Source organism: Varanus komodoensis, unplaced genomic scaffold, assembly GCF_004798865.1.
Source record: "Varanus komodoensis strain SLA01 unplaced genomic scaffold, ASM479886v1 scaffold28, whole genome shotgun sequence".
Classification (NCBI taxonomy): domain Eukaryota; kingdom Metazoa; phylum Chordata; class Lepidosauria; order Squamata; family Varanidae; genus Varanus; species Varanus komodoensis.
Window position 1 is genome coordinate 14,748,247 of NW_025335727.1, and position 17,457 is coordinate 14,765,703.

Below are 17,457 nucleotides of genomic sequence, written 5' to 3' on the forward strand. Positions count from 1 at the left end.
CGAGGAGGAGTATGAGCTCCATATATCAAGGATGACATAGATTCCAATAAAGCACCAGAGGAAAGAGAAAGAGCACATGTGCTCCTTTTAATATATCTGTTCTCTCTCCCCCTCCCTCCCTCTCCCTCCTCCTCCTCCTCCTCCTCTCTCTCTCTCTCTGTGTATCTGTCCCATTTAGAGTCATATATATAATCATATACATATATACATATATATATGAATATATGTATGTGTTTATATATATATGCATACACACACACACACATATATATATATACATGTATGTATACATATACATATATATATACACACATACACACTATATATCAGAGCTTAGAGAAGACTAATAGAATGTCCCTGCTCCACAATTAACCAAAGGTGAGGGGCATGACATTTGTGTGTTCTTTTTAAATGGTCTTACTTATCAATACCTCCTGGATGGATGATTATTTCTATCACCCTTTAGAAATGAGAAAGCAGAGAAAGAACATAACTTTGGGCACAATGATAAGGAATGTCCTTCATATACTGCTTGGAGGAAAGAGTAGCAAAATGTGATTCTCACTTTTGTAGTTTACCTAGTCTCTAATGCTAGAAGGAACTTTTCTAGACAGATTAAATATAGAAGACATATAAATGTCTATATTTAATTAACTGAATTTCTTAAAGACCTCATAGACAAAATTGTACCAATTAAAACACAGTTTTTAAAAGAAATTGGTTGTGAGCTTACAGGCAGAGTTTGCCTTTTAAACTTTTGAACAGAGTACTGGTTTAATGAAATATTTTAATTCACACTAGTTGGCTAAACTACATGGGCCAGCTGGCATGCTCTTTGCACTTAATAGCAGGGTGGTAAGAGCTTACTGTGTGTATGTGTCTCTATGTGTACTGAGGTATAACTTATAGTACAGGATGTGGAGGGAACTAACCCTGAAAAATGGCAAGTCTAGCAAATCTCATTTGTCCTGGTATGGCGATGTGCTCTGCCCTCTTTTCCCCAAATCCAAAGCCCTATATTGAGTTGGACAAACCAGTGCCCACACCCTCTATACAAGCCTTCCCCAAATTGGTGCCCTCCAGATATTTTTAGCCACAGCTTCCATCAGTCCCATTTAGCATGGCCAGTGGTCAAAGCTGATGGGGCATATCATTCAAAATATCACCAGGCTAGAGAAGAGTGCTGAAAATAGATGGCTAAAGCACACACTACAAATGTCCTTATCGACAAGTTTCCAAGCAAGGGTACATCATCTCCTTCTCCCCTCCTTAATTTCCAGCATCTGTTATTGGAGGAACACTTCCTCTGTCCTTGGAGGTTCTTTTTAGCAGGCCTGGCTATTTTCCACTGATAGGCCTCCATAGGATCTCTGCCATGACTGGACGATAGTGGCAAGGACCTCAGCAGGAGTTAAAATGCTGAGCTCAGCAGTGCTTCCAATAATGTCATCTGCCCTGTTCTTTGAAATGTCTTACATTTCCCTATGTCCCTAATCCCTTACACATGCGGTTGGTATGTAAATGGGGGAAATGCAGAGAAAAGGAGAAGGAAGGAGAGAGAAGGAGAGGGAATTACAGAGAGGAAGTTGCCATAACGGATTGTTTAGTTGCCTTTTGCAAATTCACATAGTTGTGGGCTATGGCATAGACTCCAGAAGGCTAATGATTTGCGCGTGATCTGTTCAGTCAACCTTTGCCCTTTGAAGAGATTACTGTTTCAGAGTAATTACACTTTCAAAGATTGTAAAGAATAATGTTTCAAAGCAAAGCAAAAAGATTTCTGGTCAAAGCTATTAATCTTTAATTGGAGTTCATACAAGTGACCAGCATGGAATGTGTTTAAAACAAAAACATATTTGAGGTAAGTCTGGACTGCCTGCAATTATCCCGTTTTTAAAGGAAAAAAATACACAGAGAACCCTAAGTAAAAATTGCATAATTGAAACCAAGCAAGGAGAGATTCCTTCTAAAACCACCTCTGACATTTTGACTGATAGAAAAGAAAAATGAAAGATCAACAAACATGTAGGAAAAGGCTGCTCTAGTCAATGGTTTGCAATGCTGCAGACACCCCATGCTACTTCATTCTTTTTTGAGATACTTCTATACCCTCTAGATAATAAACTCTCTAAGCAGTGCTATATATCACCAAATACTTTTGCAAGCCCCTTTGGTTTCATAACACTGTCGTGCACGCCCAGCTGCTTTAGCTCCTTAGCCTTAATAAATCTCTGTCCCTATTTACAATGCAAAGCTGGGGAGTCAGCTATGTATCACCAAAAGCCAAGTTGCATACATCTGCATATGCAGTGCTATACATATAGGTGAATATTGAGGGGGAAATGACTGTTGTTTAAATAAAAATACATTATAATGCATCATTGTGGAGAAGTCTGACCTCAGCACCTACCCAGCCCCTTCTCCAGACATCGGACCTACAAAGCAGGCCACCAAAGGGCAGGTGGGGCTTTTCCCCCCAAAAGCTTAAATTTATCTATGGTATCTAAATAAATCAATACCCTTTTGATGGAACAGCAGATATGGGGTTTGATATTATTTCAAAAATGGTTTTTTTCCTATTTTTGACATGAATTCCAAAGTTGTAACAACCATTTCAGGAATCCAAATAACCTCATCCCGTGCTTTTTTCAAGCTCAATGAAAGTAACCATTTAATATGTACAGAGATTCGATCCTGAGCATCCTCAGGTAGGGCTGTAAAGACAGCAGCCTGGAATCCTGGATGGCTGTTGCCAGTCAGGGTCTCCCATGACTACCCATTGCCACTACCTTCATGGGTAGAAAACAGCATAGAGAGAGCAGCTTTGACCTAAAACAAAGCAAAACCCAATGGAAGAAGGACTAAGCAGATTCACACTGTTTTGGCTGTCTGATTTACAAACTACCCAGACTCCTTCTGGCTTTAAAAAGAAGTAAAAACAGAAGAGGACCAACTCCTGGACTGTGTAACATGTAGTTTGACTGGGGAACCACCAAGGAAGAGCAAAGGAAAAAGAGCTCCTTCTTGGAAAGGATTCTTTTTCTAATATGTTGTATAAAATTCTCCAAATACGTCATGCAAGCAGCAACAGCAAGTGCTATTACTCCCAAAAAGCATTAGTTGCATAATCACATTACTATTTGGATGTGGATCCTTAACATATGTGGGCCTGTACTGCTGCTAGCTTTCCAGAAGGCAAAGAAAACTTGTGTAGGCTCCCTGCTGTTGAAGCTGTAACATTTTTGCAACACTGGAGCATTAAAAAAGATTTTGGAAACTCCTACTAGAATCACAACGTCTCTTCTGTTTGCCAATAGAGCTTTTAAAATTCTTTTTGCCTGGTAAGGGAAGGTCCCAGAAGTGAAAGGGAAAGCCCATTATGAGCTGACTATATGACTTCAAGTAGCTGCTAACACCAGCCTTCCTAAACCTGGGGCCCTTCAGTGCTTGACCGGAGGTGTTGAGAACTGAAGCACCTGGCTGGGGAAGGCCAACTGACACTCTTCCTTAAGGCCAAACGAGAGACAATGGCAACGACCAGTCTCCCTAAGTTTCAGTGCTGAATGACACAGGTGGGGACGCCAGAGAAATCCAGAATAGACTCAAATGTGTCTAGATTTCTCTCAGGCTGCCTCATGGATTCTGCAGTGGATCAGGTTTCTCAGGTTGTGCAGAGTCCATGGTACAATTTTTAAATTCTATTTTGTGTGTGTGTGGGGCGGGGGTTGGGGGGCAATTTTAACCATGAACCATGAAAAGTAGCATTATTGCCAAAAATGCACAAATCTCCCTCCATATTGAGGGAGATTTGGACATCTTTGCAGTAATGCATTCATATGAATTTGTACAATGGGTGAGCAATAGGGGAAAAGCCACCTGAAAATCTGCAAAACACACACAGAGTGGCTTCTGCTCCATTTATATGTGAACAAAAGCCCCCCAGAATGTCCTATCCATGACAGCCCTGCTCGGTATTATTTATAAATTCAAGGTAGTGGAGGCAACCCATCTCTTACCTGGTCTTCTTTTTCTTCCACCCTCAACTTTCCCTAGCATGACTGTCATCCCCAGGGAATTTTGCCTTCTCTTGATGTACCCAAAGCACAACAGCCTCAGCTTTGACCTTTTTTCCTCCTAGAGAAAGTTGACCATAAATATCACCAACTGAGCCGATCGCCCCAAAGAGATCCAGTCAGCTTCAAGCATGGTGTGGGGGAAGCCTTGCAGGTGCTCTAAGAGTGAGGCTGGATTGTGCCAGACCGAGTGGGTTTGGAAGGCCTTGGGGCAAGATCCCTTCCCAGGGGCCCCCTCTCACTTTTCACTGCCACCAGCAGCTATTGCGCCTTCTCCGCTCTCATTGCTGCTACCACTTGCTTGCTGGACCAGGAACAGCTAGGCAGGGGCATCTTCTCAGCCCCACCATTGCCTGGGCCAGAGCAGGAGGCATGCGAACAACCAGGTTGCAGTGATGAAAGCGAGGAGCGACTGGGGTGAGGCTTTTGCTTGTTGGCCTACGCTAGGTGCTCAGCAAGTGCCCCACGACGCCTACCTATGATACTGGCTTTGGCATCAAACATCTCAGTAGGATGGAGCAGTACACAGACATGGTACAGATATTTAAAATAATGCAAGGTGCAGAGAAAGTAGAGAGGGAGGCATCCCCCTCCTTGCATGCCACTCAAACCTGGGGGCATCCCATCAAGCTGACTGTTGGGAGGTTTAGGAGAGATCAAAGGAAGTACTGCTTCACACAGCACATAGTCAAACTATGAGATTTAATGCCATGGTGATGGCCTGAAAAAGAGATTGGACAGATTCATGAGAGAGGAGGCTACTGGTGGCGACTGGCCTTGCTGGTTGTGCTGTCCCTTTGCCAAGGGTGTCAAGCATGCATACACGAGTTGCTGAGGAGCTTGGGCAGGAGGAGGTCTCACGCCCATCCTGTTTGAAGGATCCTTTGGGCAGCTGGTTTGCCACCATGTGTATGAAGTGCTGGTCTAGATGGACCTTTGGTGGATCCAGCATGGCTCTTGTGTTCTTACTTAGGATGCTTAGCATCAACTTTCTGTCCACAAAAATGCCTAGCTGTGCTGCAGGCATGGAGACAGGCATGTGACATGCAGTCGGTATGGCTGCATTGGCACTGTCCAAATGAAATTCCTCAATACCACATCATCCTTGCTCCAAAAGGAACTGTATCCGCTCTTCCGCCTAGTAAACCAGGAGTACAGGAGAAACCTGTTGTGGTGCAGACACATCTTAACAATCCATGTAGCTGTCTTTGGCAGCAAACCAGCCAGACTGATGTACGATGTAAATCAATCACACCCCATTGGCTTTAGTAGAGATACACCATTTTGCAGCTGGAGATTTGGCTTAAGTAAGATTTTCCTGGGGAAAAAAACTTTTAATAGAAAACTGAACATGAAAAGGCAAATTGATGAACAGCAAGGAAAAGATTTTTCCTTTGCAAATAGTGTTTTAAAAATATTTGGGTGTTTTTGTTTTTGTTTTAATTTATAACTGAACCGTCTTATCATAATAAAGCATGTCAGCTACACTTCTCTGCTACATTTCATCAGAGACAAACAGATGTTTTATATCAGTCAGAGAAATTCACAATGCCCGGCAGTCCTGAACATGGTTAAAATACCCTTTGTGGGAATTATTTTTAAAACTGTTTTAAAAGGCTTCACTTTTCCCTAGCTGATTGAAATAGCATTTTTAAACATTTGTCATGACTACTTAGGAGGTAGGGAAGGCCTTGTCCATCCTGTCTATTTGTTCATTGGCGTGGTTCCTTCAACCTGGATATATGCCCATCTTTCTCAAAGCATCCAAAATGAACACACAGCTATTGACAAGGGATTTTTTTGGGGGGAAACCTTCGAGCTGCATTACACTGCATTTTGTAAAAGAAAGAAAGAAGGCAGAAGAAGAAAGAAGGAACAACCTGAAGGGGGTGTGGTTCCAAGTCCTATTAGTCTAAGTGAGCTGCTGCCTCCACACTGCAGATGAGAACCCCAGCTCATGCCTTCCATTTTATTTTGTTCTTTACTGTCCTCATATTTACTTTCTTATGCACCTCCTCCTCCTGATATGCAGGAAAACATTGGTGCATCCTCTCTGGGTACTTGCCTTTTCTACCTCTGTGGGATAACCGCAACATCAAATGTTGGGTGTTCCCCTTAGAAGGTTGCTTTGTCTTCCCCAACCTGGTGCTCCACAGATGTTTTGGACTATAACAAGCAGAATTGCTGAGCACTGGCCATGCTGTCTGGGGCTGAGGGAAGGTGAATTCCAGAAATATCTGGAAGGTACCAGAATGGGGGAAACTGCTGTGAAGGAATGTTTAGCACACACCTCCTCAAATTCTGTAGTCCAAACGGGAGAATCTGTGACTACTTTCAATATTTTGAAATCCATTCATGAATCTTCTGCATCACATCTGGTTTGGTGCTGTAGACTTTGTGAAAAAAGAATGATCAGGATGCATATGGCCTGCTGATGATAAGCAGATCCAGTTTTGTAAGCTGTTTGGATGAGAAGCTGTCCAGAAGCCACCTGTGAGCTTCTCTGAGCTCTTCAGAGGAGCAGTCAAGTATCCATGTAATTAAGAGACGGCCTGGGATAGTAGCTAGTGGAACAGTCTTGAGTAGATCATGGTTCATAACTTCTCCCAGCTCAGAAGCTCACTGGATTACGTTGGCCAGTCACCCTTTGTCAAGTCTACCTTGACAATCTACCCCATTCCATCTTTTGAATATTAGCTAATGACATTGGACAAATAGATATGCTTTTGTACACAGGCACAAATCCCGCTTGTCAAATACTGGCCAACTAGCTGTAGCCCTCCACTTTTTCAAGCAAAAGTCTTTCCCTGAACTGCTGCCTGCAATCCTAACCCTATGGGGCTCCAATCTAGTACACCTCATGGTAGTATATGACCCTTTGTGACTTATCTGTGAGTAGGCTCCTAAGAACCACATGCTGAAGCTGTCAAAATTGAATTGGGAGACTCCTGTAAGAAAAGCATATGTTCTACCACTGACCTTTGTCCCTCAACTGAGCCTGGAGACATATTTTCTGGATCTCATGCCATATATTACTGCACACCAGTTTGACAGAGGTTCCACTGTGAAATTTTCTTTATATACTTTTATTCAGATGTACAACTGTTTTATCAAAAAAAGAAATAATAGTGCTATTTTACAGTGGGAGGGGCAGAACCAATGTTATTCATTGAATGTCACTGGAAGGATATGAACTGCCTGGCTCAATCTGCAACTCAGATCTCACACTAGTTCTTCCCATCTGCCTTCCCATCAGCTACACATGCAGCATCATTTGGACAGGTGCACCAAAACGACATTCTGTGCCCATGACGAATGCATGCATGCCTTGTACTGCCAGGAGCAGGATGCAGCAAGGGATAAGCTCAAGTCAGAATTGCCCTTCCTTTGCTCTCCAGTGGGTTGTTTTCCTCCATAGGCATCTGCATGGTCATGCGCAGGAAGTATTAGTGAGCAAAGTTTTTAGACAAGGGTGTGCAACTTTGCATCCGGGAAACTACTGGGGGCTGCAGCCCACTTTTGCTATTGTCACTTTTTCCCCAAAGAAGAACCATCATTCTGGGAGGCTTCGGGGCATGCAATTCTGCCTGCAAATGATGTGTCTGCTCCCCATACACCTTCCTCCCTTCCCCATTAAATCAGTTTGGGGTTTTTCTCACTGCAGCAAGCGCAATAATGCGGGAACTCAGCAGAGGCCACAAAATTTGCAGTCACATGTCGTCCATGGGCCACCTGTGGCACACCCACATTTTACAGCCATCTTTTAGACGCTTCCTGAGAGCCAGCCTTTTACACACGACCAGTCTTTGGGCAGGTTACTTGCACTCTGCCACACCTCCTATGGCAGCCCTTTTGTGGTAGTGTTCAGGACAGTGTCTCAAATGACTAGACGTGTCCATGGTCCCAAACACTGTAGCACTCTGTTTTACAGTGTAGGGTCTAAAGTGGAGGTTCAGTCCTTAAAGCCAAAGCTTGGCCTTAATGGCCCTGCAAGCACCACATTTTATTGCTGATGACCTGCTACAATGGAGATATCATATTATTTGTGGAACACAGAGCAAGTATATCTTTTCAGATCTCTCTGACATCAAGGAAACAAATGTGTGCCCTTTTAAGAACTCCTGTAAGTAATCCAGCAAGGTGAATTATGAAATTAAATGTGGAATTGTTCTAGAGCAAAATCTTTCAGAGTTTTTCTACCCAAGGCTGTGAACTGGCCATTAAACTTCTGTATCCCCTTTTGGTTTCATCACACAACTGAGATCCAGTATAGGGCATTTCTTTTTCTGGTACAGAACCTCTAGATGGCACTGTGGGATAGAGGAATAATATAAACACACAAGTGGAAATAGTGCTTTCTTTCACTTTCATAACTAAATGCTACATTTCCCCTGCTCTAAAAACTTGCAGAAAGTGCTCATTAGACAAAGTTGGAGGTTTGCACAAAGCAATGCTTTTCAACCTTTTTACAGTTGGGGACCAGCGAAAATAAAATTATTTCAGGGGCCACTGAGGCTGGAATAACAAGCACTATATACATAATGTAATATTTTGTGTATTGGTTTTTAAATATGATACCAAAAAATAAAAATTCTCTAAAATAACCAGAAATTGAGCAATAAATTGCTAATAAAAGAAAATGTTGAAATTAAATGGAATCGAATGCAACTGAATTTTTTAAAGAGCAATGTTTAATTAAGATAAGGCTAGTGTGAGATCTGCTGTTGCTTCTTTTCAAGAATGCTGCATAGTCCTTGTTGTAGTTTTCAAGAATGCTGCAGTTGTTCCCGAGAGACAAAGTGCTGCATTGACATCCATTCTGCTTCTCTGCTTGGTTTTTATCAGTGACAGGGCTGAAAAGCTCCTTACTATACTCATAGCAAATACAAATTCAAATACAATAGTACCAGCAGAGCAATACAAAATCAAACAAAGCTACTTAATACATTAATATTTATAAAGTTAAATAATGAAATGGAACTAACCCCACCACTCAAACCCCCATACACACAAGCACAGATTGGCTAAGAAAACACACTCAACACACCCCTGCCTCAACATTACCTCAGCACAGCAGAAAAAGACCCAGTCTTCAGGGTCCCTCCCAGAGGGTGGATCCAGCACGGTGTGGCTCCCAGCTGGCTCCTGTTGAGCTGTCTCTCCCCTCCCCAACCTCCTTGGCCAAGGAAGAGGTGGTGAATCTTCAGGGAGAACACAGCCAGCCCCTGGATGCGGGTCTTTCATGGACCAGCAGGAAACTCCTGGGGAACTAGTGCCAGTCCACGGACCAGCAGTTCAAAACCGCTGATCTACAGAACCCATAAACAAGCAGGAGTAGGGAATACCAAACACCCGAGCAATGTTTCATCTACAAAAGCTGAAAATGACAAATGGAGCATTGCACTGATACTAGAGAGAGCCAAAACAGCAAGGCTGTCCCCTCACCCGCAAAGAACTTGTTCACAGTTTTTTCCTAATTAAGCAATGAAATAGGAATTCTTAGTCAGACTTGGTTGACCTCTAAAAGTACATAAAGTATTGTTTGTTCTGACAAGTGACAGGATAACTCAATAGAAATGGTTTTGCAATGATTTGCAAAAAGGTTCTTTGTTTTAAATGTAACATAGCTGATGTCCTTTCATAAATATCCATGAAGCATTTGACCGGAAATCTGTGAGGAAATAAATACATCTGGAAGCATTTTGCTTACCAGTAAATTGGAACTATGTAATAAAAATATTTTCTGTGGCATGTACATACGGACAAAGACAGCACAGCATTCTTTGCAAGCTGATATAAACATGCAAGTATCTGACCCATATGCACTAATTTGGCCACATTCACTTGCATTTTTTTTTCAGCAGAAATCACTAGGGTATGTTCTACTTTTTAAGAAACTTACTTATTGTGTAAATTTCAAATTTACATGGGTGAAAGAATAAAAATGCCTGCACCAGAATTTAGCAACAGTTTCCTTTTTGAATGAATATGCAACCAAAACCATGATTACACCTGCTTACTCAGAAGGAAATCCCATTTTGTTCAATTGGGTTTAGTCTCAAGTAAGTGTCATAGGAATATTATCTGGGTAGAAAAGAGTCTTAAGCTATCGGATCGATGAATCATGAAACTCCTGCTAGCTTTGATTTGCAAATATCTCATCCTCCTATTTTAACATTATTGTCACATCACATATTTCTCTCTCCCTTCCTCCAAGCAGCATGCATGTCTTGCCATTCTAGGCCTTTCTACAAGAGATATGTATCATGTCCGCATCACTGCTGTTTATTGGTTCCTTACGAAGCTCAAGTTTTGCTTCCGTGTCTGAGAAACACTTCTGGAGAGCTCTTTTACATCAAATGCCACATTTAATCATGAAGATGAAATAAAGAGTAGTTTTCTGATATGTATTTTGATTGATTGATTGATATCTTGCCTTTTTCCTACAAAGGGCTCAAGGCAGCTTACATTATTCTCCTCCTCCATCTTATCCCCATAACAACAACCCTGTGAGGTAGGTTGGGCTGAGAGTCTATGATGGCCCAAAGTCACCCAGTTGGCTCCATGGCTGAGTGGGGACTAGAACCCAGATTGCCTGAGTCCCAGTCCCATGCTCTTAACCACTACACCGCACTGGCTCTCACTGCATATTTGCATATTCCATTATAGCGCAGTGCCAACTAGAGGTTATGTCGCAAAAAGAAAATGTTCTTCATAGATCGTTGTTGTTGTTGCTAATTTCTATACTGTCCCACAGCTGAAGCTTTCTGGGTGGTTTACAACAGTCCATAAAACAGATATTAAAATACAGTAACAATTCTGCAACAAAACTGAAAGCAGATGCAGCAGCCAATTGCCAGGCTTGTGTAGAAAATCTTGTTATCACTTATTAATTCTAGGAGGTAGGTGATTCTCACTAGCATTGAAGATTTTTAAGGTAAGAGAATTGTGGTCGAAGTTTTTAATTTTTTTTTTAATGATGCTACACAGAAATTGCTATTCTCAGCAGGACTGAAAGCTTGAATCTAATCTTGAAACCTTATAAATGTTTGTGTACTTTCATATCCCATCACTAAAAAGTGCTTAACATGATTACTTTACTTTTACAGGCATTAAATTGTACTGCAGCCAAAGAAGTTTCTAATGAGTTTGGGGTGTCTCTGTTCTGTTACTTACCTAGGATCTGGACCATATACAAATCCATCTGGAAGAAGTGAGATTCTTTGATTTATTTGGTTACAGTGAGGAAACAGGGGCTTGGCAGTGTTTCATGTGTAACAATCCTGAAAAAGCAACAGGTAAGGGGATTTTTCCTGTACTACTGAAACATATAAGTAATACGCATTTGAGTCTGACTGAGATGAATGCATGGAGTGGGGGCTGAATGGATTCAGGGATCACCCTTTCCCTTCCCTTCCCATCCCATTTTGCAGGTGTTCTAGCTTTTCCTCATTCAAGGTTTTTTTTTTCTGGTAAGAGAAAAGTTTTCAGTATGAAGCATTTATTTGACATTCATCATACTGTTTCTGGATTCTTTAGATGGACCTTATGACCACCCAGTTTTGCCTCTGTTTTAAACAGCATTTTCAGTGAGTTTTTTTATATATATAGCAATGGAAATGGGGGAGAGCATTATTTCTAATAGTGGAAAGAAAGCACACTCCATACTTGTGTGTTTGTGCTATTCTACTGTGCCACAATTCTAGAGGGCATGCAGTGGGAAAGCAGGAAAGGGAATGCTCTTCATATAGCTCTTGAATCCCCATTCTTCAAGGAAACTGAAAGTAGATGCAACGGATTAACCGCAGAAAACTCCTAAGACAGAAGCATGTTGGGAAAGTGGAGAAAGCAACATCAAGGCCCTTGGCAGAGTTGTGTGAAGGAAGTGGGGTGGTTCCTCAATATAAGCCTCTTCTTGAACTACTCTTTGTTAAGCTAAGAGAGACATGAAAACTAAGTTTCCAGAAATCCATCTTCTTTGATGGTATCTGCTGTGATGTGTTAATTTTTCTGCAAACACTGCTTGCCAAATTCGTATCAGCTAAGCCTGTGTTGTGGAGCCCAGTGGCAGCTTCCGTCCTTTACAGTGTTCATTCTGGCAACAGCAAACTAGAAGATCCTTAGATCTTTCTGAAGATTCTGGAGTTTAAATATATTAAAGAAAATGCTAATAAAGGAAAAATGTGATTGCTTGTTGTTTTCTTTCCAGGATAGAGGTTAATATTGATTTCCAAAGTGTTGCAATATATTTATTTATTCAAATCATGTATACCTCATCAGTAGCCAGACTCAATCTTATCTTGTGCAGTAGTGTGTCTCACTCCCCACAGCCTCTCCAAGACAGGGGTGAGAGGGCATTGTTGGTGCAATTTTCACATGCTAAGTTTGAGTTTTGTTTAAAACATTTCAAGCTCAACATTTGGCAAACAAAATGGTTGGGACAGATTTGATAGTCCTTAAGGAAAAAGCTGCCTAGCTTGTTGTCTTTAAAAGCATACATTTTAATAGTAACATAAATTATCATAAATATGTAGAACTGGAATATATCCTGGTTCTTTTAAACCATTTTGTATCAATGCTTTTCAAAATTCTATTTGCTTAATTTTTATAGTTTTAATATGTGATTCTTAGACTGTGTTTTTATTGCTGTCTGACTTCTCCGTAAGTGGAAGAGTGGGCTATAAATGCATTTAATCATCACTGTAATCAAATGTTTAAATATTTGCAACATCTTATTTCAGCTGAAAGTTGTGTTCTCTTATTGGTGACTGCAGTTTTAGCAACAACCCCAGAGTTACTACATCTAAGCCATAAATGTATCCCACATTATGCAGTTAGCTGGGAAGACAGATAGACCTTTCTCCAAGGGAAAAAATGTGTAAATAGCTGTCCAACTTTACCAACAGTGTTAGAAAATGATGGGGAAACAGACATGCTGCCTGTAGCACTTCCCATTCTGGAACTACCTTTGAATTAAAGTTCCTGTCTAATGCAGCTCTATAGACTGATAGAGCCAGGAGAAATTTTGACACAAGAATTCATAATCTGACACACTGATGTGCACCTGGATGCATCACACCATGCCCTTGGCTACTGCCAGGGCTTTTTTTGTCATAGAACGCACCGGAACAACGTTCCGGCACCTTTTTTCAACAGATTTTTCCACATGAATTTGAATTGCCCTGTCGGGCATAGCAGGTTGGTGGCAAAATCATTAAAATGGTGCATGCAGGCTGCTTGTGTGTCCGCGCTGGTTGTGATGGTGCTGCTTGGCTTGTGATGCTGCTCGGCTTGTGGTTGGTCATGTGGTCATGCGCTGAGTGCTTACTGCAGGCGGCAAACATTATGTTTCATTACAGTGACTGACTACATGCGAAAGGTAAATAATTTCTTTATTTTAAAAAAAGTTGGTGAATTGAAAATATTTTTTAATCTTTAGTGTAAAAGTGTGACCCCAAATTTAAAAATGAAAAACATTACTAATTCTCAACCACCGGTCGTGCTAATAAAAAGGCCAGAATATTAAGAACTGAATATATACTTTTTTAAATAAAAGATTAACAAGATGTGAGTTCCGGCATCTTTTTTTTTTTTTTTTTACAAAAACACTGGCTACTGCAATCAACACACATGCAAATCCCAGATTCTTTACTGCATTATTTATTTATAACACAACCCTGTGGCCACGAGGCAACTTCCAGATGGCCACTGCTCCAACTTCAGGAACTTGCTCTGAGGTCAGGCTGGGACAGAGAAAGAGAATGAGAAGAGAGAGACTTGGGTGTCTGAAGGTGGCACTGGACCCTCAGACTTGAGAAATCTCTCCCAGTTCTCATGTATTTTAAAAAGCATGGGGGATGAGATGAAACACTGAGGAATGCCAGAGCATCAAAGAGGAATCCCCCTGCAACATTTTCTGAAGTTGCTGCTTCAAGAAGGACCAGAACCACCATATAACAGTGTCTCCCAGTCCCATCTCAGACAAGTGCCTCGGAAGATTACCATGGTTGATGGTACCCGAAGCGACCAGGGGTTCCAACCAAACTACAGGGACACAATTCCCCTGTTCAGTTCTTGGCATAGATTGTCTTCCAAGATGACTGCAGCACTCTCTGTCCCATAACCAGGCCTGAAGCCACATTTCAATTTTTGATATAAAATTAATTGACACACATCAAATTCCAGTTGTGTCCATTATTATTATTGAATGACATGTTTGTTCTTACTTACTGCAATGAAATCATACTCAGCAAAGCAAGATATGTAACTTGATATGCAATTTTTGTAGTTTTGTGGGAAAGAGTGGGTTTGATTTTGTATTTGGAGTGGTTTGTTTGTTCCTTAATTCAGTTTTTTTCTGAGTATGGCTCAGTGAAATGGAGCTACCTCAATTATTCTTTTTGGGCCACTGTGCTTGTGCTGGAAACATTTCACTGTTTTGGACAGATGGAGATATGAGAAGAAAAGCAGATGCCAGTTAAAATGAGTTGCCATCTAAAGATGTAAAACCCTTGAAATCCTACAGCAGGGTGGAAACAGCTGCCAATTAGGGAGTTTGGACAACTTTCTAATGCTGACTGTTGGCTATTATGCAGAGTTGAAGACTTTTTTAAAATTTTCACTAACATCAGAGAGTTATGGCATGTGTGTATGAAGTGCTGTTTCATTATATTGCACCCAGCTCAGTTTTCAATAGTTAAAATTAATTCTGTGGCATTTTTCAAAGGAAACTGGATTCATTTCATTCTGCAGCGCATCTGCTGTAGACTGTGATCCATACTGAGTCTTTGCTTGATTAAGCAGTTTACCTATTGCAGTGCCGAGATAAAAATAATTAAGGCTTAATTCATAAGTGCATTTCCTTGAAAGCGGGTTTTATTTAATTAATTTATTTTATTTCTTCCCTACTCAGTGGTTCACAACAATTAAAACCATAAAAGATAATATAAGATGTGATATAAAAGTTCAGAAGTGTACAGCATACAATAAAAATAAAAACCAAAACTAAAACCTGGCAGCAAAGCACGGTTTAAAATATAGTAACAGCACAATGCCACAGCTGTTTACACAGTGTCTGGATGGCTGTAGGATATTTCAGGACCCAATTTTGAGGTTAGAAAATCTCTCTGGCCTTATAGCTGGATCTCTTCCTCAACCCTGAAGAAACTAATTGACCATATCTGGAAGGTTGTAAGAACAATCTTGGAGCTGGGATTTAGGGAGTGGGAAGGGAGCTGAGAAGCAGAGGAATGCGTCCAGCCCTGCAGGCTCTGAAGTGCCTCAGCGAGCTGGCCAAAATCAGCCATCTGAGCTGGAGGACTGAGAGCAGCACAAAAGCAATCTTTCCCTCCAGGCAACTCCTGCCTTCCATAGGATGCCTGAAACCCTCCAAATCTGGAGGGCTGCAGGTGCCCCAGATGGATTGTGCCCTGACAGATTTACAACAGCAGTGATTAAAAGCCTAAAATCCTTGGGGAAATACAAAGGTCTTCACCTGGCACTGGACGAAACAGAATGTAGACACCATACAAGTGTCTTCAGGAAGCTCATTCTGCTTACATACTTGCAAGTATATGAAATGGTGTGTTCTGCTCTTCAAAAATATCCCTGCTTGCTGCAGGGAATTGTGTTTTTCAAGCCACAGTACAATCCCCCACCCCTCTAATTTTAGGGTGAGCCTTTGTCATCCTTAAAGAGGACATTCCTGCATCCGATGGCTGCCAGAGGGCTGTCCTGCATTTGGAAGACATCCACTGTTAGGACTGCCCAAGTCAAGGTCCAGTTTAAAGGTTGTGTCTGTTGTTAAAGGTTTGTTTGTTTGTTTGTTTTTTAAGGAGAAGAATTGGGAAAGGGAAAAAATAGATAAAGAAGAAATATAGACAAGAGGCATAAAAGAGAAAGTTACAGTGAGAAGAATTATAGGTCTGGCCCTATACTAACAGTTGGGATTACACGCGCTTTAAGAAAAAAAGCCAAAAAAATCTGAAGGTGGCTGCATTAGTCAGATTAGATTAGGAGTGGTAGGCCAAAGACAATCAAGACACTTACAGCACCTTGTACACTGTGTCAGCTTTGGCAGAAGTATGGCAGTTATAGCTCATTGATTTTGCATGGATTCAGTTTCTGGTTTTGCTTCTATTAGCCTAGGTCAGGGGTGGGCAAGTTGCCCGCCTCTGCCATATGTAGTGTAATTTCTCTGTATTCCAAACTAATGGTGCCAGTCAAGGAAGTCCTCTTTAAGGAGGATTCCTTACACACACTAACCACACTTTTAATTATAAGAATTTTAAAATGTAGTCTCTTCATGCGATATTCTTTATTCTGCATTAATGTAAAATGCAGCCCAAGAGGAGGGAGTGATGTATCTTGCTCCTAGAGCCAAACAGGCATTGCAACAGTTGCTAGAAATGTTTTTTGGGGGAGGAAGGGGGCGTGTCCTTTTCCATGTCTCATCCATTTGATGTGCAGTGCGCAACAAATGACTCATGGCACCATTTCCTGGAGCTCCCCACTTTCCCCAAAGGAGCCCGTTATGTCCACTATGAGATTAAATATAGCCAGCCGGGAACTAACTTTGTTCTCATGAATGCTGGCTCCACCATTCAGGAAATCCACTGATGCCATCCTAATTTACATTGATTTGAAGGAGAAGAATTTGGTTTAATGAAACTGCAGAGTTGGAAGGTTCATAGGAACCATGGCAATGACAGGGCTGACTGGAAAAGTGTTTTAGGACATTCTGTATCCTTTGACAGTAATTTCAGCCAGCAAGCTTGGGAATTACATTTGCCTATTGTATTTTCCAGAGGGGGGAAAGGTTACTCCATTCCATTCAGAAGGGAGCTCCCTGTTTTCAATTATTGTCTTTGCCTTACAAATATTAAATTTTCATGCAGCTTATAATATGTAGGCTATTGTGGTAGGATCAATTGTCTAATGATTGAGGACTTGTGACTCTCAGAATGTAGTGGGAATAGAGTTCCCATCATTTCTCATCACTAGCCATGCTCACTGCAGTGGATAGGAGTTGGACTCTTCAGCTTCATGAGGGCCACCATTTCTCCATTCCTGCTGTAAGAGAAGATCTCTTTCTTTGTTAGACATTTGCAAATATATCAACACACATGTCTGAATCCTGAGATTTCCAGCATTGCCAGCAATTTGTGTCAGAGATTGACTGAGAATCTAACAGGGATATGAGTACCTTTTCACAGTACATTCCATTGTTAATGAGGGACTAAGTCATTCCAAAGAGAATCACTGGTTTCTGAAATGAAACTAGAAGGAGATAAATCATACTCAGAGTAATTCAGTGAGACTTTAGGCTGATGTAGTCCCCACTGATACTAATTGAAGAGTATCGATATATGTACTGATTTTTAGG

General features: G+C 41.2%; 1 protein-coding gene across 5 annotated transcripts in view; it reads left to right on the top strand.

Moving 5' to 3' along the window:
- VEPH1 (ventricular zone expressed PH domain containing 1) overlaps positions 1-17,457 on the top strand; it is a 154,117-nt gene that overhangs the window by 125,673 nt on the left and 10,987 nt on the right. For all 5 annotated transcript variants that reach the window (XM_044434633.1, XM_044434634.1, XM_044434636.1 and 2 more), the window contains one exon: positions 11,254-11,371. In XM_044434633.1, coding sequence (XP_044290568.1) covers positions 11,254-11,371 — 118 coding nt within the window. The remainder of the gene's footprint in view (positions 1-11,253; positions 11,372-17,457) is intronic.